At 37.8% G+C, this 25,092-nt stretch overlaps 1 protein-coding gene across 1 annotated transcript in view; it reads right to left on the bottom strand.

The window, feature by feature from the left end:
* Positions 1-4,446: 4,446 nt before the first annotated feature.
* Positions 4,447-25,092, bottom strand: part of PREX2 (phosphatidylinositol-3,4,5-trisphosphate dependent Rac exchange factor 2) — a 288,100-nt gene continuing 267,454 nt past the window's right edge. The window contains exons 38-40 of the mRNA XM_025477924.3: positions 23,605-23,707; positions 16,663-16,730; positions 4,447-10,236 (exon numbers count right to left, since the gene is read on the bottom strand). Of these exons, the coding sequence (XP_025333709.1) occupies positions 10,191-10,236; positions 16,663-16,730; positions 23,605-23,707 (217 nt within the window). The 3' untranslated portion in view covers positions 4,447-10,190. The remainder of the gene's footprint in view (positions 10,237-16,662; positions 16,731-23,604; positions 23,708-25,092) is intronic.

Below are 25,092 nucleotides of genomic sequence, written 5' to 3'. Positions count from 1 at the left end.
TTACAGAGCTATTAAGAGCTGGACTGAGCCTCTAAATCAGAGTAGTAGATTGTATATCTGGCCATGAGTTTGCCACACATATAAAATATGAGCTCCTCAAGGGCCCTTGAAGGGTGAACAGGGTATACTCAATCCCAACACCATGCCTCCACAGAGTGGGTGCTCAATTTGAACAGTTGACTCTTTGAATGAATGAATACTGGGAGGAAAGAATAATAAAGAAGAAAATCATGTTTATTAGCCTCTATCTCAGAATGTGATTTTATTTTCCTTACTAATAAAAATCTCTCTCTCTCTCTCTCTCTCTCTTTTTTTTTTTTTTTTTTTTTTTTTTGAGAGAGAAAGCTCCAGCAGGGGTGGGGTGGGGGAGCAGAGGAAGAGGGAAAAAGAGAATCTTAAGCAGGATCCATGCTCAGCATGGAGCATAATGTGGGGCCTGATCTCATGACCCTGATATCATGACCTGAGCTGAAATCAAGAGTCGGATGCTCAACCAAATGAGCCACCCAAATGCCCCAATAAAACTACCTTTAAGCTATCATTTGAAAGTCATCTAAAACTCATTCTATATTTATATTTTAAAAGATTTTATTTACTTATTCATGAGAGACACAAAGAAAGAGGCAGAGATATAGGCAAAGGAGAAGCAGGCTCCTTCCATGAAGCCTGATGTGAGACTTGATCCCCAGACCCGGGATCATGCCCTGAGCTGCAGGTAGATGCTCAACCGCTGAGCTACCCAGGTGTCCTCTTATTCTATATATATTTTTAAAGATTTTATTTATTTATTCATGAGAGACACACAGAGAGAGAGAGGCAGAGACACAGGCAGAGGGAGAAGCAGACTCCATGCAGGGAGCCTGACGTGGGATTCAATCCTGGGTCTCCAGGATCATGCCCTGGGCTGAAGGCGGCACTAAACTGCTGAGCCACCTGGGCTGCCCTTATTCTATATTTTTAATAGGAAATTTTGTTAAGATCATTGTAGATTCACATCAGTTCTGATAAATAATTCAGAGAAATTTAACATTTACCCTGTTTCCTTGAAAAGTAACATCTTAAAAAAAAATAGACAGTTCTACCACCGGGAAATCAACATTAATACTGTCAAGTGGGAGAAGACTCCATCATCACAAAGATCACTCTTGTTGCCTATGAATAGGCACACCCACTTCCTTCCTTCCTTCCTTCCCTCTAATCTGTTCTCCATTTCTATAATTATGCCATTTCAAGAATGCTATGTAAATGGAATCATACAGTAGGAAACCTTTTGCAACTGGCTATTTGCAGAGTTCTTTACATGCTCTAAGACACTAATTTGTCAGATATGTAGTTTGCAACTATTTTCTCCCAGTCTGTAACTTGTCTTATCACTGTCTTCACATAGTCCTTAAAATAGAAAAAAGTTTTAAATTTTGATAAGTTCTCATTTATCAACTTTTCCTTTTATGGATCATGCTTTTTGCGTCAAGACTAAGAACTCTATAGCTAGCTCCTGAAAATTTTCTTTTATATTTTTTTCTAAAATCTTTATAACTTTATATTTTACATTTGAGCCCAAGATCTATTTGGAGTTAATTTTTGTATGAGGTGTAATGTTGGATTCAAGAATCATATTTATGTCTATGATGTCCAATTGTCCTAGCACCACTGGTTGAAAAGCCTATCCTTCCTCCATTGAACCGGTTTTGCAACTTTGTCAAAAATGTGAATCTATGATTATCTTGAAATAAATCTTTAATAAAATAAAGAACTTGTCTGGAAGTAATGAAACTATTTTGGAATTGGGTAGAGGTGGCCACTACACAACCTTGTGAATGTACAAAATGCCACTCAATTGTGTCCTTTACAATGGTTGATTTGATGTTATGTGAATTTCAATTTTAAAAAGTAGGGGAAAAAAGTTTATCGTAGCTAACCTTCCAACTAATACTTTATATAATTCAAGTAAGTTTTTCAAAGGGCATATACAAGCCTATTTTCATATCATCAACAGACCTATTTTCTCTATGTTTAGTTACAGTTTCCAGACCCCTCATTGCTAGAGTTAGGTAATGTCCTAACATCTAACTTCTCAGGTAAACATTTTCAACAGTCAACATGGGGGCACAGAGAGCAGCAGCAGTTTTTAATGGACCTAATATTCCTGGCAATCAATCTCTGCATGTCCTTACTCACGCTTTGTCCATCTTTTATGCCCTCAGTTGTCTTCATCCTTTTGAACTAACGTGCCCTAAACAGAGCACTCTATTACATCATGTGGTGATCACTGCCTTTTTTCTCTGAGTGCACAGCCCTGGAATAATATATTTCATCACTCTTCTGGCAAGGAGTTCACAGGTCACTCCTAAATAAAAGCAACATAGTGAGTCAAGGGCAGAGAGTCTAAGAACTCTATGGCTTGCTAATTTCTAGAGTCTTATGCTGAAACTTCTTCCCATGCATCCTCTTTAATTAATAGTGAAGGAGCCCACACTTATATCTGAAGATTCCTGATCCCAAGGAATCTTAGAGATGACTTGGACATTCATATTACCAAGACCTACCTTTCAACAATCAGTGAGATATTTTGTATTACTGCATTCCAGTCATGTTCAAATGTCCAATCAATGCCAGTCTGGAAAACCCTAAACTTAGCAAATTTTAAAATACGTTTTGTGAAGAGAAAATTCATCTTTTATTTTTAAGTCATCTAACTCAAGACACCCTGGACGTAGCCATTGGCAAATTACAAATTTAGTTCAGAAAACATGGCCGACTGGAACCAAGGACTGACATCATAAAGTGTCCTCTCCTCCAACATCTGATCACATTACAGGGCTAAAATGGTTAGAAAGGAGAAGAGACCATTGCATTTCTGAATGAAAGAAGTTCTTCTTTGCCTCTTGATATCCTGAACATAGATGAATGGTGAGAGAATAAAACATCACAGCCTGCTTTTAATCCTAATCCACGGTTACTATTTATGTCAATATTTGTCATTTCTTCCTGTAAGCCCTGATGCTACTCCCATCAGGTAAAGGTTGCATTATCTCCTATTAATGTATTTGCCTTTTTTCCTCCTTCATGTTATCATGAAATTTCGAGAATTGTTTTCCCAAATTGTGCTTTGCTGAATATTCGTATTCCAAGAAAATACTAATAAACCTTTTGAAAAGATTTTATCTATTTGAGGAAAAGAGAGAGAGCAAGCAGACTACATGCCGAGCCCCAGGCAGGCTCAATTCCACGACCCTGAGATCATGACCTGAGCTAAATCAAGAGTCAGAATCTCAACAGACCGAGCCCCCCAGCATCACAACAAGTCTTTTATAAAATATGTCCTACCCTCTAGTAAGTTTGAAAAACACGGTATTGCACCCCTCTCCTCCAAAGTAAGGATTTTTTACAAGTATATTAAAAGGTTAGAGGGCAGCCTGGGTGGCTCAGCAGTTTAGTGCTGCCTTAGGCCCAGGGTGTGGTCCTGGATTCCCGGGATCAAGTCCCACGTCAGGCTCCCTGTGTGGGGCCGCTTCTCCCTCTGCTTGTGTCTCTGTCTCTCATGAATAAATCAATAAAATCTTTTTTTTTTTAAATAAAAGGTTAGATAAACCCTATGATAAAAACACCTGTTAAATTGCATATTTTTAAAGCATATTTTCACCACAAAATACTTTATGTATATCTTAATAGCATCTCCAGAATACCAGTGTCTGGAATGCTGTTTTAAAACAAATCACCTGTCCTTGCTGATTCCATTTGCTTCTTATTACTGTATTAAGTTTTGCAATCTCGGGTAATACCAGCAATCTCCAAAAAATACAGTCTAGTTATTGATTTGTTTCCTTCAATGATTATTTCTTTTGACTTTTTGGAGATTGCCTCCACAATCAACAACATACAGGCTTTCCAAACTCCTCACTGGGATTTCATGATTCTTTTTTTTTTTTTTTTTTAAGTAGGCTCCACCCCCAGCATGGGGCCCTAACTCACAACTCTGAGATCAATGTTGTATGCTCCACTGAGCCAGCCAGTTGCCCTTTAATGCTCTATTGTTATAAAATAGATACACCACATTCTTTAACTGCAGAGTTTGGGAATTATGTGCATTTATAACACCCTCAGCAACTAGGACTGGGGCTTATACATAGTATATACTGAATAATCTTGAAAGATTATTAGCTAGTTAATTCTAGAAACAGCACAAGTCTTGTATCTCCCATGAACCTTTCCTATGCTGTGGCCCATATTAAACTTCTTTTCCTGTCCCTTTCCTAGCAGTTACTGACTCTATAACTTACCGTGGCTCAGGTTTGTAGATTTGTTTCATATGGGTACCAAGTTTCTTCTGTCAGGCTTGTGAACTCTCAATGAGTGAAAATTTCTGTTTCATGGATTTTTGTCTCCCAAACAGGTAAGAACATAATAGAAACTGGTTAAAAAAATTTAAGTGGAAAGTAGCTGAAATGGTCTTACTACATTTTGCTTTATTATTATTGACGTTAATGATACAATGCTACTATTCTAGTCTTTTATGCAGACAAAATTAAATGATATAAAAATACATAATGCACTTCGATCATTTTAACCATTCACAAAGTCCTGAATGAAACTATGTTACATGTATCTTTACAAAGGAAAAATTGACTGCTTATAATAACACACTCAGGTGAAATTTATTGCTACATTTTGGCTGTTATACAATGTTAAATATGAATATTTTCAAAAGAATTACTATTTATAGAACAAATTTGAAATTTTACTATTTAAAATAGTAAAATAATAGTAAAATACTTTTTAAAATAATAATAATGAATACTATTTAAAATACTATTTAAAATACTGAAATGTAAATTATATCCAAATACATAAAGTAACTAACTCTCAACTGAATACTTATAAAAATATTTTTTAAGCAAAAGCTATGATCTACTCATTTACTTGGCAGTTACAAAAATATATATTCATCTGAAACTCTAAGAAATTTGCTTGAGGCATTAGATAATTCAAATTTAAATGTATGTTTTCTAAAGCATTTTTCCAACTTAGTATTCTTGATTTCATACAGTATATATACCTACAAGGTATTAGAATAGGTTTGCATTACAGATGTCATTTCAAGTAAAAGACACAAGCGACCATTAACACAAAAGAGATATTGAGAAGGTTTTTGAACCAAACACATCCAACACAAAAAAAAGAGACCCACTGGCTATGCCTTGTACACAGTGAATTCTCAAACATATTTGTGGAACGAATACATGAGTGGGTATTTATTCTGTTATTTGCATGTAAAACTGTCCAAAGCTTTCTATTTCTAGTAGAAATATCACTTGAAAATTCAATAATTTTGTTCTTAACCAGCTACTTCTTCTGGAAGGCAAAGTTAGGTAAATTGATGCCAAACTGAGTGGGAAACCATTGTCAGTCATCAAAAGGTGGCCTGCCAGGTATGGGTACTATGTATTTAGACAAATCTGAAGTCTACAGAACATTCAATATATTGAAGAACTCCATATTTCATCCCTTCATCCAAAACAAGACATGAGAATCTAAGTAATTTCTATAATGTATCATCACAAAAACAAAAAAGTAGCAAATATATGTATATAAAAATGTCTATAGAGATATAGATTCTCTAACTCTATCTATCTTAGTAGACTTCAAATGTCTCTTCTCAGTGAGAAAAGCAAGCTATCCTGAGTGAAGTAGGCTGTAGGTTATGGAACAATAGTGAGAGAATGCATAGGCTGTACTTTTACAACCTTCCATGTGTGCGCAACGTGGCGATGGGAATGCTGAGATCACCGTTAAAAGCAAAGGCCTGAAGTAGTAAGAAAAATTTAAAACCAAAGACTAAATGTAATAACAATTACAGAATTACAGCACATAGGAAGATTGCAACCACTATACGTAAAAGGATAGTCTGAGCCCTGTATTGGGCAGACTCCTCTCATAACTTTTCCCCACCTCTTCTGCTTCATGTAGGGTGACACTTTTCTGAGATTTATCACTGAAACTTCAAAAATCTGATAGCATACAGAATATTTTTCTTAATCGAACTTCAGATCATTCTAAACCATTTCAAAAGCTTTTGCCTTTATACTTAAGCAGAACTGACAATTCATTCAGCAAATTGGTATATATGTTTGTCTATGAGTGTGTGCATATACATATGATACATATACATATGTGTACACACACATACATACACATGAAATCACTATCACTGGCTTCAGGAAAGTAATTACACTATAATTTAGTATATTAATTCACTTAAAAATAATTCTTTAAGAATTAAACATAGTTTCCAAAAATTCAGAAGCAATTTTATCATACAAAACATTAGTTTCCATATTAGTAAATACCACTATTGAAGAAAATCTGAAAATAACCTTTAAAGTAAAATGCAAAGTAGAATGACTTAAAGTAGGGTTATCCATTTTAAACTTCAATATTATGTTTTTTAAAGAAATATAGGTGCATAAAAATATGCTCTGTAATCTGTCCCAAATCATGCTACATAGGAAAATATCTATATGAACTAATCAAGGAATACTTTAGTACTTTAAATACGAATGCATTATTATCAAATACGGTAGAGTAACTCTCAACTCCCTAAATATTATTTTTTTCCAAAAAACTATTGCGTGGAGGGTTGAAAATAGTCTTTCTTTTTTACGAGATTTTATTTTTTAAGTAATCTCTACACCCAATGTGGGGCTTGAACTCACAATCCTAAGATCAAGAGTAACTCTATTGACTGAGCCAGCCAGGTGCCCTCAAAATAGTTTATTTTTTTAAATTAGTTAATGCATCCCTCAGGATTTTTTTTTTTTCCTATTCATTGTCTTGACTTTTCTAGTTAGTACCAAGGATAATTTCATTTCATACTGAATTTAGTTAGCTATCACAAAATTTAAATCAATAGAGTCAGAACCAGTATCATTACAATATCATATATATTATAAAATCATAAGACATTAGCCTGTTTTTAAATTAAACCTTGTTACTGCAAGAAGAGCGACAACTGAATGCATAGGGAACTGAAGCCACTGAAAGAATGTGATTTAAAGAGACAGAAAATAGTGTGAGACTCTTCAGATGAGGATATTGGCTCATAAAATAAAGCTTACCTTCTAAATTTGACTTTATATATCCAATATAAATAAAACCTATACAGGAATTCTTTGTTTCTTTCCTTCCTTCTTTCTTGTTACACAGTAATGGAAATAGATGTAGAATTCTAGTCTCTTCAAATTGCTCATTCTGTTAATATTATATTTGTTTTGTAATATTTAATATTAGTAACTTTATAAGATATGGTGGGATATTTAAGATGTAGTGACGATGGATTGCTGATTAGCAATCCTATGTTAAGAACCAAAATTTGTTCGCACGACCTTTACTTTTAGGGGAAGAGAGGGAAATGTCCAAACACCGTACTTGGAAGAACTGTTGGTAGGCGTTAGTAACGTTTATAGGAGTTGTAGGAGAGCGCGTGAGCAGTTAGGTAGAGGTCTGTGTGAACATTAAGTAAACCCATCCTAAAAACTGAAGGCCAGTTAAATGTCCAATGTCACATGGAGACACATTATAGCATTGAAAAACTGTCTTCATTCATTCATTCATTGGACATTTTTTATTGTTACTGCTGTTTGGGAATCAGGCAAATTTTATATAATATACTTCTCCAGACTTTTGAAACATATCTAAAACTGTTATCTTCAATTACGAGGAATCTATTTTTTCAGATTGCAACAGCACCGCATTGCCTCAAAACTTGTATCCAGAACGGTAAAATTGTCTAAGAAGTCCTATGATTTTTACACATGAAAGGCATTTTACGTATCTCCACTCATTTTTCCCTCAATGTAAAGTGTGTATAATTTAATGGCAACACATGCTACATATCTCCAAATTTACTAACAAATTATTGGTAATATTACAACAGTTCTTCTATGAATAAGCAGCAGCAGCATAATGTGTTAAGGAGGCAGACTTCCTGGGTTTAAATCCTGCTTCTCTACCACTTGTCAGGTGGCCTTGGGAGAATCACTGGGCCCTTCTGTACTTCAGTTCCTCAATTGTGAAATGGGGGTGATGAAAAGAGTACTACCCCAAATCGTTGTGAGGATTAGTGAAGCAATAACAACAAAATAGGGGTAAATCACTTGGAAGTATTGCTTGGCACACAGTAATTACTTAAATGTTAGCTACAATTTTCATTATAATAAAACATGACAGTGACTGATGATAATATAAAGCATTACTAACTTTTGAGCCTTTAATAAGTAGCAAGCACTCTGATCGATGGTACACTTACACTACATTTAACCGTTAAAAATTAAGCACATTCCATTAGATAGAGATTATATCCTTAAAAATATGCTAATTTATACATACCATAATAGCAGATAATTTCCCCCATGAAACATAGCAAAGTATGACTGAAGTGTTTAAGTGACCTTTTCATCCTTCTAATGAGAAATAAGGCATCCAGGATGGTGATTAGAAAACAGTAGTGACATTATGAAAAATACTACCTAGTTGATCAGTTTCGCTCCTTTGTTAGCCTGCATGGAATGTCATCAATTTCTCAGCACAGGAAAATCACGAAATACTAATGCCATGGACCTTCAGGATCAGTTGTTAACAATGTCAAGAATGTTAAATCCCTGGAATTTCAGATATGCTTACTATAGATATTTGTGTTAAGGGTCATATCCTCATTAAATTCAAAGCATTCAACTTTTTTTTTGAAACCTTTGGAGTTTGTTTATTTCTCATTTTATATAGGGACGTACTGCAAAAATCTTAAGTGTTTCTGTGCCAAAGAACAATTTTTATCAGCTTGACCAGTATATGAATGAATACCTCATACATATGTAACATGGTATTTTTGTTATTCAATACACAACTGCTAGTGGTGAAGGTTTTTAATGATCATTTGAAAATCATAATCAAATTTCATAAATTAAAATTTAATAACGGTCTGTATATACTTTAGTTATGAAAAGCATTTCACATACTAAATTAGTCTAAATCCATATAATTAGCACAATCACAGTGAGGGCATTTTAATTGCTTTGAAAATTATAGACTCAAAAATCAATACCATGTATTCATTATGTTAAATACAACGTCATTTTATCAACACAGAGATGATAAACATTACACATACTTTAGAAAGAAAGTGGAATATACCTTGTGCTTCCATATGTCATCAAGGTCGCTACTACTCCTTTTAAAATTCCACAAATAAAGCTTTATTTTCATGTTATACACATACCTTGATAGAAAAATACTCAGCATGGTATATTCTGAGTCTCACATCTCATATGAAAGCCTTAATAAAGTAAGGATTTTAGGTATCTTTCTAAGTTACAGGTTGAATTTTTAAATGGGCTTAAATTTCCTCCTTTACCCTACTGCCCCCCCCCCCACCTCTCAGACCGCTGCTGCTCCCCACCCCTGCCCACCTGTGGCGGAGCCCCAGTGCGCATGGCCAAGGAAGCCCTGCCATTTCAGGAAGCAAGGACACCACCAGCATGCTGGAACTGTCCATCAGTACAAGAGATACTTCTAAGGGTCTGGAAGGAAGTCTTGGTAGAAGCCTCAATCAGCTGTCTTCTCTTTTACTGAGAAATAAACTCTTATGAGAAACAGTAAAGCATGCTCTTCACCTTCCCCATACGAACTACTTTTCTGATGCAGGTGAGGTACTGAATACCTATGACAGAACCCAGTCTCTATTGTCTGTAACATTTCTGTAGGAGGATTTGGAAAGTGTGTCCGTGTGTCTTCAGTGAAAGACTTCTTCAAGTGGAAATATTACATGATCCCATTTAGAGAAGATGAAAACAAACACAATAACATAATTTTAATCAATGGGAGAGGAGGCACAATTGTTCATTTGTTCTCTGACTTTTTTTCATCAACTCCAGGGATGAATTACCCTAAAAATGAATAGTTAGTGTCAATACATACAGAGATTAGTTTGTGAAGCTTCGAATTGTCTGAATGACCTCTGATCTGTTGCCAGCACAAACATCCAAGTATAAGTTGAACACTGGTTATTTACTCCATGGTGAAGGATTTTGAGACCAAAAAAAGTCATTTCTTTATCTTGAATGGAGAATATGTAGCCAGCATGTCCTCTGTCTGGTGTTCAGAAGCTTCTGCTTGACCGGTTCCTTGGGGGATTCTCTTCATTCTTCTCCCACGGGGGGAGGCGGCTCACACAGCTTGTAGAGCCTAGAAGAGGCACAGGAGAGTGTGACACGGGTCTGGCATATTGCCATTACCTGAGATGTTTTTACTGGTAGAAAAAGGATATTGATAATGATTTCTTGGTTCAGGAGTCATGATCATCTTGCCTATTTTACTAAAAATCACGTATGAATGTGCAAACTCCAAAACTTCAGTTCTATTATTCAGAAAACACCCATGTCTCCTTGCAGATCTGGATGACTACTGATTAGGCAGTGCTGCTTCTTCCGCACCAGCTGCTTCTGCTCCAGTGCTGCCAACCCCGACTGCTCACCTTGCTGGCAGCAAAATCGATTCTCTGAATTCTAGGAGATGATTATTATGATGATAATTACCATCTTGTCTATCATTATTAATTTGTAGCAAAAGAGCACCTGCTCAGAGTGGTCTACTGATTTTCTGACCAGTTTTTGAAATTTGCTTCACTTTGTACCATCTCTTTGGTTACAAACAGGCTGATGTGGTGGGGTCCTAACCTCACAGGCATAATCATCGTGCGTTTCCTGAGGAAAATCTGCCTGGCTCTGCCCATCCTTCCTCTCACCTGTCAGCAGAATCAGGTGCAGACTTAAGTGGGTCAAGGCATCTACTGGAACTTGTGGAGGTACCCAGAAACGCTCCCTCTTGGTATCCCAGATCTGGGTGTCTGAGGTCATTCAGCATTAAGGCAAGGGGCAGGGGACTGAACTAGGGATGGTACAAGCTCCTGCAGCCCTGCATTCTTCTGAATGGTTAGATCTTGGCTCCAGAATGGTATTAAGGGGCACATAGCAGCTGCAAGACAGCCAGTGACCATATGGGGCAAACCCATCACCGAAAGCACAACCTGGGAGATCAGCTGACTAAGCCGGCAGGTGTTGGACTACAATCACAAGTCCTATAGTTCTGTGGTCATGCTAGCCCTGCTTCAGAGCTTCCTCTGTGATCTAAAAATATTAAGTACAGGTTTCAATTTTGCTCCATTTATTTATTTGTTTTGAGATTTTATTTATGTATTTGATGGAGAGAGAGAGCAAAGCAAGGGGAGCAGCAGAGGGAGAGGGAGAAGGAGGTTCCCCAATGAGTAGGGAGCCCGATGTGGGGCTCAATCTCAGGACCCAGGGATCATGACCTGAGCTGAAGACAGGTCTGCTTTAACCGACTGAGCCACCCAGATGCCCCAAATTTGCTTGTTTTAAAAAGTATTCCAAACTCAGGGGTAGCTGTGGTGATTCACTTCTTTTACAGATTAAATCGAACAAAGTTTACTTGAGTTGTTGAGAAACTCAGCAAATCAGGTTTCCTCTTCCTTCCACATTTAATCCCATGTTAATTCTTTTTTTTTCCATGATAATTCTAAGTCAAAGGGGGAAAGAATTAAAAAGTTTGAATGTTGAGTTAGAAACCTAGCTAACAAAATAAACTTTCATAGTCTGGAAACACACAGAAAACGTTACTGCCTTGGGAGACTTGCAAAATGTATTTCAAGTCTGAAAGGTGCTTAATACTCTATATGTCATCTTCATGGAAGAAAATGGATACTGAAATAAGGACATCTCACATCAGAAGAGCTTATTTCATCCTTCCCAGAGAAAAGAATACATTAAATTGAGCAGATATAGTTCAAAGCTGCCATTGCAGCTGAAAAATACGGTGTTGCTTCAAAATGCATTGCCAGCGCTGGAATAATAGAATGATTGGAAAGTTCTTTTCCTCTTTAATTTCTATCCTTTCATTTCCCTGACAGCGCTGCCTAATGAGTGGGCAGGCAGTGGCCTTACTCAGGTAGAACAGAAACAGTAAGCTGGGTAGTGAATGTCCTACCCTGTGAGATCTGGGCTGCGCCATCACATTCCATTACCTTGCACTGCACGTTTTCACATAATGGAACTAATGCCACTGGGTAGACGAGTCTTTGAAATGTCTGCCTTGCAAATTGGCAAAAAGGCTACTCCCTGTGATCACCTAATGAAATAATAGCTCTGGGTACTGCAGAGCTGGGCAGGTTCAGCTTCTGTGAGGCTTCTTGGAAGTGACTCAGGGTTATTTGAGTTCAGACACATTTGTAATGGAAATTGTGGGGCTTGGGGAATTTAGAACAGGCAGATGAAGTTGGGAAGCAAAATGTAATAGTTAAGAGTTGGACTTTTACTCTGCAGGGAGGCATTTGTTTTTCTGGCAGCTAAACTGTTAGGTAATGGGAGGCTTTGCTTTCCCCAACATGTAGGACCCTTGTTGTATCCTCATCCCACTCATGCACACCAGTGCCCCTGCATGGAAAGGTTTGTTCCCGGCTCCACGTTCTTCTTTTCCTGTTTGGGCTCAGGCAGCCATCTTGGAGCTGGTGTTTCTCGCCCCATCCAACTCTGCCGGAAGTAGAACTTTCAAACTTCAATCTCTACATCATGCCCTTCATCTTTCTACATGGCATAAATAAAAGCTGTGTTAAGGGAGGCCACAAAGCAAATGCCTCTTTTGAAGACTAAAGCTTCAAAAATAATCCGTCCCAAGGTAATTCCCCCTATCCTACAGATGAGAAAACTGTCTCACAGAAAATAAATAACCTGGCTAACTAAGGTCACAAGCAAGAGCTGAAACTCAAACCCATGTTTTTCACTTGTAACCACTACAGAATGCTGCTTCACAATTAAGCAAATCAAGAAAATCAAGCCAGCATAGCACAGTAGTTTACAGGTTTTGTGACACAATAAAAAAATAAGACCAGCATGTCATTGCATCTAAAAAGGAATATCTGGTTCTTGATAAAGATGAGTTTATTCCTCTGAAGATGCAACACATGAAAGTTAGGGGAAGAACCTGGTTGGTACTGCCCACGAAGGCATCTTCGCGTGGCTGACCCATTGATCCTCAGTCCCAATATTACTGAGATGAGCTCATCCTCACCCAAGCCAAAGATTTGGCGGTCATTCTAGAATCTTCCTTTTCCCTAACCTCCTTCATCCAATTAGCGTCCAAAGACTATTAATCCTACCTGCTAGATATCTCTTGAACCATCCTCTCCTTTTTATCCTTAATACCACGACAATCTCTGCTAAAGCTCCTGCCTTCAATCTTAGCTGTCCTCGAATGGATCTTCTTAATGGTGCCAGAGATACATTTGAAATTTTAAATCTTCCAGACAGGAAGATTGCATTTTAATACCTCCCTACTGTCTTCAAGTGGAGTCAGCCACTCTTTTTTTAAGACTTTATTTACTTATTCATGAGAGACACAGAGAGAGAGGCAGAGACACAGGCAGAGGGAGAAGTAGGCCCCCCATTGAGCAGAGAACCTGACTGTTTGGCTCAATACCAGGACCCTGGGATCACGACCTGAGCCAAAGGCAGATGCTGAACCACTGAGCCACCCAGGTGACCCGATATCAGCGCTCTTCATATCTCATACATGTCTCTTCCTGATCCAGTTGCTGCCTATGCCTCCAGCCTCACCTTGGCACCATTCTTTTTCTTTTTTAAGATTATTTATTTATTTATTCATGAGAGACACGGGGGGAGAGAGAGAGAGCGAGAGAGAGAGTGAGAGAGAGAGAGAGAGGCAGAGACACAGGCAGAGAGAAAGCAGGCTCCATGAAGGGAGTCCGACGTGGGACTTGATTCTGGGACTCTCAGATCACTCCCTGGGTCGAAGGCAGGCTCTAAACCACTGAGCCACCTAGGAGTCCCACCTTGCACCATTCTTAAATCACATTCAATCACCAGTCATCGGGATCTGGGTATATAGTCCTGGAGTGAGATGTGCTGCCTAGGCGCTGGTGCGATTCCATCAGCTGTGGAGGACATCTACTACATGCTGACTGGGCCAGGAATACTCTGCAACCTCCCCTCTTTATCCTTAGACTGAGTTATGTGCCCCTTCTCTCTCATGGCAATCTGTGTCTTTATGTGCCCAAGTGCTTACACTTTGGATCCTGTTTCCATTTCATTCAATGGTCTCTCTACTGCACCCCACTGACTACTGGAAGGGATTAAGTCTTTATTTCCAGCTTTTAACACAGTGTCTGACATCTACAAACATATAGAAGAAATTCAATATATTGTTTGCAGAGTGAATTTTAAGTATTGAAAGAATGGGGAAAGGAAGACTATGGTAGAGATTGGTAAGGGATTTGAACCAAATATTATCTCAGGCCGAGACAGAAAACTCTATCCCCTCCACGAAGATATTTTCAGAAACATTACCCCACATTTGCCTATGGGTGGCCTGTCCTTGAGAGCCAAATTTGTTCTTCAATTTGCTGTCTTTGGGGCAGGAATCCTGGTTCCTGGCTGGGCAGGATCCCCAACCCTCTAGGACTTTAGCACTCTCTCCATATCACTCATAGAGGGCTTCTTACATTACCTTTCCTTCCAGTTACATTTTGTCATCTCATCTTTTTACCTGAAAGCTCCTTAAGGGCTGGAACTGTTTCTCTCTCATGTTTATGTTCTCCATGTGGCATAGCAGGGTGCTGTGCATTTCTTTTTTTGTAAGATTTTATTTATTTATTCATGAGAGACACAGAGAGAGCGGCAGAGGCAGAGGGAGAAGCAGGCTCCCCACGGGGAGCCTGATGGGGAACTTGATCCCAGGATCCCCAGATCACAACCTGAGCCGAAGGCAGATGCTCAACCACTGAGCCACCCAGGCATCCCAGGTGCTGTGCATTTCTTAAGTCTTCAATAAATATTTATAGAATGAGTAAAAGAATAAATAGAATTAAATTTAAAATTTACTCTAGATTTCTCTCGGGATTATTATTCTCTTGTAAAAAAATGTCAACTTTACAGCTGGCACATTTCATCGTGTTTCAGTTCAAGTGTTTTAAAACACAAGCCAATAAAGAAAAAAAAGTGAATTCATTGGGTTCTTTTCTTGTATTCAGCTTGCATACTGGTTTATTGATCAGGATGCTGAAGTCTTATCTTAACCCCACTGTTTATTAGTGTTTATAAGCTCTAGCTAAGAAGACCTTGCTAAGCCATTATCTTGTTTTCTTATTGGGATTTTAACACTTCACTGGGTCTGTTATCCAAATATACTGTGTCTGCTCAAGGTGCTAGAGAGAGAATGCCTATGTGAAATGATTCTTTAGCAACAGAAAGTCTTTCTAACCTAATCAGCTATGAAAGATAACATTAACAAGACTTGAGGATTAAATAGAGTTAGGGTTCAGCACTAAAACACAATTAGAACATGAGTGCTCCATCCATTTTCAAGGGGAAAATGTGTTTTCCCTTTTGAAAGTACTTACACTGCCCACATACTTTTTTAGAATGAAATATAACTTCATAAATGCTGCAGTCATCATTCTCACTCTGGTAACTGCTTTGTAAATAGAAACAAAGAGTGTCTTGTCTGTGACAGTGCTTGGAGGAGGGTACTTTTTGTTGAAATGCCAATGTATAAAAACAAGCAAATGTAAAAGAAATTATTTAATATTGCCCCAATTCAAGATAGATGGTTGCCTATCCTCCTGTCACCAGGGAAATGAAATTAACATTTTTTTTTTAAAGATTTTATTTATTTATTCATGAGAGACACAGAGAGAGAGGCAGAGACACAGGCAGAGGGAGAAGCAGGCTCCACGCAGGGAGCCCGACGCGGAACTCGATCCCAGGTCCTCAGGATCACACCCTGGACCGAAGGCGGCGCTAAACCACCAGGCCACCAGGGCTGCCCGAAATTAACATTTCTTTGATGGCTGTTTCCATGTTCATTTATTCTAAAGGTGGATTAGATTCCTCTCTTTTGATGATATGTGAACCGTGAATATTTGGTATAGTTGCAAAGAAAAAGCTTATTCATTCATTTATTTATTCATACATTCTTGAAATCAGATATTTAATGCCTATTATAGAGGCCTATGATGAGCAAGGAGTAAAATCAGAAAACATACTCTCTGCCTCCAAAGAATTCATATTCAGGTTGGTCAAGGAGTCCAATAATTGTAACACAATATGATAAGGGCTAGAATAGACCAGTACAAGATGATAAGGCAGTGGAAGAAGGAAAAAAAACTCAACCAAGACTTCAAAGAGAAAAGGACATCTAAGTTGGGTTTTGTGGTTAAGCAGGAGTTTTTCATACGACACAGGTGGGAGAAGCAATCATGCCCGAGGCATAAAAAATAAATGAAAGTGGCATTTTGGTAGTTCAGTACAGCTGGAATACAAATTTTAGTAGCACCGATGTGGCCTTTTGTCTTTGAATTCATGATGGAACTTGCAAAACAGAATAATATCAAGACTTTGATCTGTTACTTCTAAGTTTGTTAATGTTCCCTTAATGTTCCACTGAATTCAGAGACCACTATGCCTAGTCACATTTAGCCACAGAGTGTTTCCAAGGCCAACTGCCAATAGCTGTGAGTGACACTGCCTGGGAAATTGTGGCCAGCCCTCTGTGAAAGAGCAGACCTGGGGAGTCACTTACCTTGGAGCAGACTGTGGGGTTCGGTCTCTGATCCCCAAATTCTTTGCTGTGTTCTGAACTCTTGCTCCCTGAAAGAAGCAGGGAAAATAATTTTTAGCTCTATATTTATTAGTAATTATTTAATATACTGTTAACATTTGAGCGAATTTATCCCAACGATGTATCTAACATCAAGAGAGACTAGAAGCAGAAGAGAGAAGTCATGGGACACCTGCGTGGCTCAGGGGTTGAGCATCTATCTTTGGCTCAGGGCGTGATCCTGGGGTTACCAGATCGAGTCCCGCATCAGGCTCTCTCTGAGCCTGCTTCTCCCTCTGCCTATGTCCCTGCCTGTTTCTCATGAATAAATAAATCTAAAAAGAAAAAGAGAGGAAAAAAAGAAAAAGAGAAGTCATAATCTGAGTATTTTCTTTTCTTTTAAGATTCTATTTATTTATTCATGAGAGATAGAGATATAGGCAGAGGGAGAAGCAGACTCCCTACTAAGCAGGGAGCTCAATGTGGGACTCAATCCAAGGACCCTGGGATCACAACCTGCACTGAAGTCAGGCTCAACCACTGAGCCACCCAGGTGACCCTGAGCATTTTCATAACTAATGCTTTTAAGAACCAAAATATGCTCGTATATTTTTCCAAGGGATTGATATTTATTTCAGTAGTCATCTGAATCATTCAAAATAAATTTAAATCACAGCTTCCCGTTCACTATCTCAGTTACGTCTTTATTCCTAGAAACAAGTAATACTTTAGATGTTGAAAATAAGAAATGAACAGACTACAAATATCTGCTGTGTCCCCACCTCCGTGGAACAGAAATCACAGTTCTATCACATTCATGTATCTGTTTTGTCCTTAGTTGAATAATTAGCTATTTTAAACTTCATAGGGATCCCTGGGTGGTGCAGCGGTTTGGCGCCTGCCTTTGGCCCAGGGCGTGATCCTGGAGACCCGGGATCGAATCCCACGTCAGGCTCCCGGTGCATGGAGCCTGCTTCTCCCTCTGCCTATGTCTCTGCCTCTCTCTCTCTCTCTCTGTGACTATCATAAATAAATAAATAAATAAATAAATAAATAAATAAATAAATAAATAATAAAAAAATTAAAAAAAATAAACTTCATAGTATTTATCAAGAAAATATTTTCTCTTTTAAAATTTTTTTTAAGAAAATATTTTCTTAAATAGTTTTAAAGCAATATCTGGAAAGGCATGTGCATGGGGATCTCTGAAATGTGAGAATTATGCCTTGAAGTTTATAATACAAAGACAACGTACTTCAGCAATGAAAAAGTCTTCACAACCTGCCAAGTTCATGAATGAAACTATAGTCATCGTTCAGTTCCTAATAGGAATTAGTTACTACCTAGAACCAAACACCAAGGTTTGGGGCTGAGACTAGATGAAGAAGAGTAGTTTAAAAAAAAACTCTGAAGCTCTGTCTCCTGCTACCAAATTTCTGAGCCATGGAAGGGAGTAAAGAAAAGGAGAAAAGGAAGAAAGGAAAACAAATCCTATTTTCTCAAGATGGACCAAAAAAGGAAAGCAAATAGGGAAAAGGGGTGGGGGTGGGAGAAAGACAGATGGGATGGAATTTAGGAATCACATCTAAGTGTTTAAAAAATAACTCTTTATTTTTCGGACTTAGAGAAAAGTTGTGAAAGCAGAACAGAGAGTCCACATACTTAACCCAGCTATTTAAACTCCCTGTAATGCTTACATTATGATGATCAAAACTGGGGAATCAACATTAGTACAATGCTGCAAGTCTTACTCAAATTTCACCATTTCCCACACTTGTGTCCCCTTTCTATTCCAGGATCCAATCCAGGATCCCCTACTACATTTTGTTTCTTGCTTCCTTGGTCCTCTGATCCATAGCGGTTCCTTAGGCTCTTTGTCTTTCATGACCTTAATACTTTTGATGAATACTGGTCATTATTTTGCAGAATGTTTCTCAATCTGGATTTGTCAGATCTTTCTTCATGATTAGATAGAGGACATGCATTTTGGGCAAGAAATTATTTTGGGCCTTCTCAGTGCATGAGATCACCGACATTGACCATCACATGATCTTCCTAAATCTTATCACTGGTGACATTAACTTTCACTTGGTTCAAGTGGTGTCTGACAGATTTTTTTCACTGTAAAGTTACTACTTCTCTTTTCGTAGTTAATAATTATATTGGGGAAGATACTATGGGACTATGCACATACAACTCTTCAAACTTTTGCTGACTTTAGTCTCTACTAGGGTATCTTGCCTGCAACAATGATACTGTAGCATTTAGGAAGGAATGCTTCTATAAATAAGAGTCATCCTTTCCCCCCAAATCCATTATCTATTTACTCAAGTATTTATTTCAATCAGTATGAATTTAAGGATATTTATTTTATCTGAGTTATTATCCAATACTGCCACTATTTTAATGATTTCTTTTGTTTAGATTGCTCCAGATTGGCAACTAGGAGCTCCTTCAGGTTGCTCCTCATGTCCTACTGAAAGAATCACAATCATTTTTGAACACTTGTTTATTTTTAGGTACCTCAAGATGTTCCAGGCTCATCTCCCCTGTCTCAGCTGGAAATTGACCACTTCTCCAAGAATCCTGAGTTCTTTTTAATGGAAAATTATTTTAGAACCCAAGCTCTGGACACTGGATGTGCTCATTGCTACTATTGGTATGTAACTGCTTCTAGGTCTTCTCAGTAGACAGAGCCAGTTGACTAATGCAAACATATTCAAACATCTATATTTATTTCTACATTTATGTATATCTGTGTGTGTGTGTGTGTGTGTGTGTCCGTCCATCAGTTCAAACTGCTATCTCTGATTCAATCCCATGCCACAACGTTCATTCTGGATTATGGCCTTCTCCGTTTCCCTATTTGTAACTTCTTTTTCTGGAAGTAAAAAACTTTATTCTCATTATTTACATTATATTTACTTATCTATTCAAGCCTAATATATACATAAACTAGTTTTAGAATATCTAAACCATATCCCTGTGAGAAATAGACTTACTAAACTATAGTATTTATGTATAATTGTTTTGTCTTTAATCTCATAATATTCCATTAAATAATCTAAAGAAAGACTTTTGCTTTCTCAAAAGGTTCCAGATAAAATTGATGCTTATCATGCCGCACATGATTGGCATATTCCAGAGTGAATTCAACTAAATAATTCTTCATATACGCCGCATGCCATACTTGCACCTAAAAAAAGATCGATTGATTGATTAATTGAGAGAGAGAGAGAGAGAGAGAGAGAGAGTGTACACATGCACAGAGGAACAGAGGGAGGGGGAGAAAGAAACTTAAGCAGACACCACGCTGAGTGCAGAGCCTGATGTGGGATTCGATCTCATGACCCTGATGTCATGACCTGAGCTGAAGCCAAGAGTTGGATGCTTAACTGACTGCACCACCCAGGTGCCCTGATACTTGCTCCCTCTACCTAAATACCCCCTCTCTCCTCTTTCCTACTTATCCATATCACTTTTATCCCTCCAGGCTCAAATCAAATATCATCTTGGGCAATAATTGGTCATTCACTGTATCAGGCACTGTTTTAAGTACATTGAGTATACTGCTTTATTTAATCCTCACACCACTATGAGGCAAGTGCTATTATTATTATCTTTGTTTTAATAATGAGGAAACTAAGTAACAGAGAGACTTAGAATCTTGTCCCAAATGATACAGATAGTAAACAATGGAGCTGGGACTCAAACTGAGGTGGTTCAGCTCAAGAATCTATGCTCTTAAGCCACTATCATATTATCACTTTCAGCATGAAGCCTTTTCCCAGTTATCCTAGTTAGAACTAATTCATTGCCCACACATCATTCAGTGCGTACTCTCTGCTAGGTACTTTTCTGGAAACCCATGCCACCAAAATAAACATACTCAGTGTCCCAGCCATTGAGGGGCTCACAGTCTAGTCACTCACTCATTTATTACCTGTCTCATGTCCTAAAACACTGAGGTTGTATACCACCTGTCTGTTGGTGTCTGTATCATGATGATTTGTCTCTAGTGACCACCATGAGATGGGGCAAGGACCACCAGTCTTTGTTATTGGTGCCCAGTATAATGCTCTGATATTATAGGTAAGGAGATAGAATTATTTGAAATTCCAGTTTTATTAAAAAGCTCAAAAAATTTTTGAGATAGGCTCCTACCAAATAATACTTGGAACATATAATTTATAGGATAGAAAACTTTGTTTCTAATGTCAATGAGAACTTTCCCCTCAAGCCTTTTGTTAATCAGATCAGTTGGTTAGGTAAAAGTGCTGCCTAGGATTATAATAATCGTTATCAAAACATTAGAAAGGGCATAGTACCCTTCCTTCTATCTTTCAGCTTTCCTTCCAACTCAATCAGGGCATTTAACAAGTCTACAAAATCTGTACATGAAAACAATACTGGAGTTAGAAGGATAAGTCATACTGAAGAGCTTCTTCTTCAGAAACTAAAGATCTTAGAAAATATTATTCATTAACCTGGCAAATATCCCAACCACTCAGTCTCCGGAGAATTTTATCTACATGATTGAGAGGCAAAGGAAGAGAAAAGTTAGATCTTTGATTCCCACCTGTGTTCTAACTACTCAGATTGCAGGCAGGTAGAGTTGGCTTGCAGAGTTGATCCCTGCCACTAACCCCACCACCTGTAACAGCTGAACACTGGGGAGAGGATGGGCAACAGAAGGAATATTGCAAAAATATCTCTGTGCATCAGTTTAGCCCAGTTTCTCCAAAAAGAAGGCCTCAAGCTCTCTGATCTTTCATGCAGAAGTGAGAAATCAGTCTTTGTCTCTAAGCCACTTGGAGAAGAGAAACAAACAACAATGGAGGGAAGCTACCCATTCTAAATGTATTTATTTTTAAAATATGGAAGGGGGAAGAAGTGATAAATACTCAAAAGTGTCACAATTCAGAAATCAACAAGGATTTTACAAGAAACTTCAAAACTTTTCAGTTGCCATAAGTTATATCAATACATAATCATATATACTAATAATATATGTAAATATCATAGGTACATTGTACCTCAGAAAGGTTTGCACTGGTTAAAAAGTCATTAAAGCTCATATAAATATGATTTTTACTTTCTCTCTCTATTTTATCTATCTCTGTTTTCTCAGTTGTGAGAATTCAAAGGTTTTGATTATTAAAGTCCATATAGTATGAATGTATACCCAGGCAATTCATGATGACTCCCATACTAGACTATTTGAAAACAGGCTAATACTAGTCTCTTAGTCTTGCCAAAAACCATAATTTTAAGACGGCTCCTCCAAGTCTTATTGCAAACTTCCTCTCACAGCAGCAGAGTGAAATAAAATGTTTAGTCTCTTTCTGTATTTTTGGCATCCCAAACTTGATCTTTGTATGGATAATCACAAGTTTACCCTGATCTACTTTTTAAAACCAAATTTGTATATCAATCTTCCAAAAAATCCTTCCAAAATCTGCTGGCATTTGCATCCTTATTTGCCCTTTTCCAGCTGAACCACAGTGCGTCCTGTGCTTCTTGTGGACCTAACCTTTACTTAACAAATCCCTCTTGGGCTTTATGAGATCCTGGTTTTTCAGTCTCCAGCTCCAGGGTTCCCAGCCTGAAGCTCCAGTGTAGATCCTCTGGTTGCACCTTATTTCTGCATTGCAGACTCCAAACTGCTGCTGGCCTCTTGATTGTCTCCATGTGTTTTGTTTTGTTTTGTTTTTATTCTGTAGTGTAATCTTGGGAGCAAACCCACAGGGATTTGTATGTTTGTGTAAGAGTTATACACCAAGTCTTGAGTAAATAAAGCAGTTTTAACTACAAAAGCATATCTTAAAAACCAAGTCACTTGGGGGTACCTGGGTGGTGTAGTTGGTTAAGTGTCTCTTGGTTTCAGCTCAGGTCCAGATCTCAGGGTTGTGTGATCAACCCCACAGGGGGCTCAGGCACAGTGGAAAGTCTGTTTGAGACTCTCTCCCTTTCCCTCCTCATGCTCTCTCTCTCTCTCAAATAAGTAAGTAAATCTTTAAAAAATAACCAAACTCACTATCATTGGGCAATTCAAACCAACTGAGCAATTTTTTGTGGTAACCCTGGGAAAAAGTGGCAGAATGAAATAGAAAATTGATCTTTTCAAACTTCTTCTGTGTTTCTAATAAGCTCTGTCTTTCCTATGAGATTAGGTACATTTTCCTAATGATCAATAAATTGGAGGTTGGTACATTTTTCTCATCTTTTAAAGAATTTTAAGAGTTAAAAACCAAAACCAAACTGTCACATTTAAAATACTATTGGGTATAATATCAAACATCCCTCCTCTTTATAAGAGGGTATATTCCCACCTGTAAATACTTCAGTGACCTAATGACATTTCTAAGATTGCTATTCATCCTTTGAAGGAAAATTTGAGGTATGTGCTTTATTTTTAGAATAATGCACAAGTTTCTCGGCATGGCTTGGAATTCCCTTTGGGAGCTCCAGGAGCAAGCAGGCCCCTCAATTCTTCCCTCTTCTTTGTATCCACTCCCTTCTTCAATCTATTCCCAGACCTTTAGTAAATCACCTGCAATGCCCTGAAAATGCCATGCATCCTTTGACCTCATCCTTCACCTAAGCCCCAAATCCACTCTTGCCCAATATGCCCATCCAACCCCTTTCCTCCTTCAGCTTACCTCCTTAGACATCTCTGTGTTATAGATTGGCTAAATTTCTTGGAGAACCCTCACACAGATGTCTGTACTGCCCTTCATCCCTAGGAGTGTTTCTTGTTCACATTTACCCTGTGAGCCTGGAAAGATGTCCTCCACGTCCAGGCATCCATCAGACATCTGATAAATGCTGATTAATTCTGATGAAACCTGATAAATCCTGATTAAAAGAAACCTTCAAATCTAGGTCCTAGAAAACAATTCCTAAACTGCGCGTGAGGCTTACCTGCTTCCGCATCACATCTGTAGCCTGCATGATGTAGCGAGGAGGCAGCCCGTGGCTTCTGGCCAGAATGATGGCCTGCTCCAGGGTCACACTCAGGGTGCATCTGTGTGCAAAGGCAAAAGCAAGTCAAATGCCATGGTTCCCATTAAGCACTTCAAGATAGCATGGGTTACTAATGAAGGGAAACAGAATAAACTATTTTAAATCTGCCTTCTCAGAGGGTTACTCATGTTTCTTTGGGTATCCCCCATGTACTCATGAGGTATACATGTTGATAAACTTCTATTTGTTTTTTTCTCATTAATCTGTCTTTTACTATAGGGGTCTTAGCTAAGAACTCAGAAAGATAGAGGGAAAATTATTTTTCCCTACACTAATTTCAAAACAAAACAAAACAAAACAAAAATACCGAGCCAAAATGGAAGCAACTAGACAATGAACCATTGATTTTTTTTACACAGAACACCTGTTTTGTTTTGTTTTTAAACCAAATGCAGGGCTTGAACCTGTGACCTTGAGATCAAGATCTGAGCTGAGATCAAGAGTCAGATGCTCAAACATTGAGACACCCAGGCATCCCTAGGATATATGGTTAAAAATAGATTATAGAACTACATGATTGGGGTCCTAAACTAAGTATTTAAATTTAACAAACTCATAATGAACTGTTTATGAAAGAGTTTATATACATAAACATAAAAAAACAGAAATAAAATAATTTCTATTATCAGATATTATTTTTACTAGTATCTTACTGGTATTTTATTATTTTTTTCTGAGATTCTTTTAACTTAAAAGAAAAGAATACCTAATTTTTCATACAAGTCTACATGATAGTTAATAGATTTATACCAATTTATGCCGAATATCTTAGAAAAATAAACAGTAAAATTATTATTCATGAAGATCAAAATTTTTTATTTTTAAAAATTTTAATTATTAGAAAGAGAGTTTGCAAGAGTGCATGAGTGGGGTGAGAGGCAGAGGGAGAGGCAGACTCTCCACTGAGCAGGGAGCCCAACCTGGGGTGATCCGGGGACTCTGGATCATGACCTGAACAGAAGGCCAACGCTTAACTGAGTGAGTCACCCAGGTGCCCCCAGAATCTATTTTTTTAAAGTATGTTTCTTGGACCCAGTCTAAAGGACTGTAAAATTTTTGAAAGGAATTTTTAATTAGTTATACAGGAATGTGATGCCCAGAGCAACCCTGAGAAAATTCAGAATTCAATCCCTGAATTTAGTGATTGGTATGCCTTTGTCCTTTGCCTTCACTTTTAAGGCATTTCTTTTATGTCCTGCCACATTTTTCTCTTTGGCAGCTCTTAGAGGCTATGTTTATTTGTTAACATTTTCAGGTGCTGTTCTCTGAATTGTTCTTTAGGGGTATCTTTTGCATACATTTCACTAAAATGCTCACTATGTTTAGATGTTTTTCATAAAATTCATATGACCACATTTTTTTTTTTACTTCGCTTTTCTATTTATG

This window comes from Canis lupus, chromosome 29, assembly GCF_003254725.2.
Source record: "Canis lupus dingo isolate Sandy chromosome 29, ASM325472v2, whole genome shotgun sequence".
Lineage (NCBI taxonomy): Eukaryota > Metazoa > Chordata > Mammalia > Carnivora > Canidae > Canis > Canis lupus.
The sequence above is the reverse complement of the archived record's forward strand: the minus strand, read 5'-3'. Positions and strand labels throughout refer to the sequence as shown.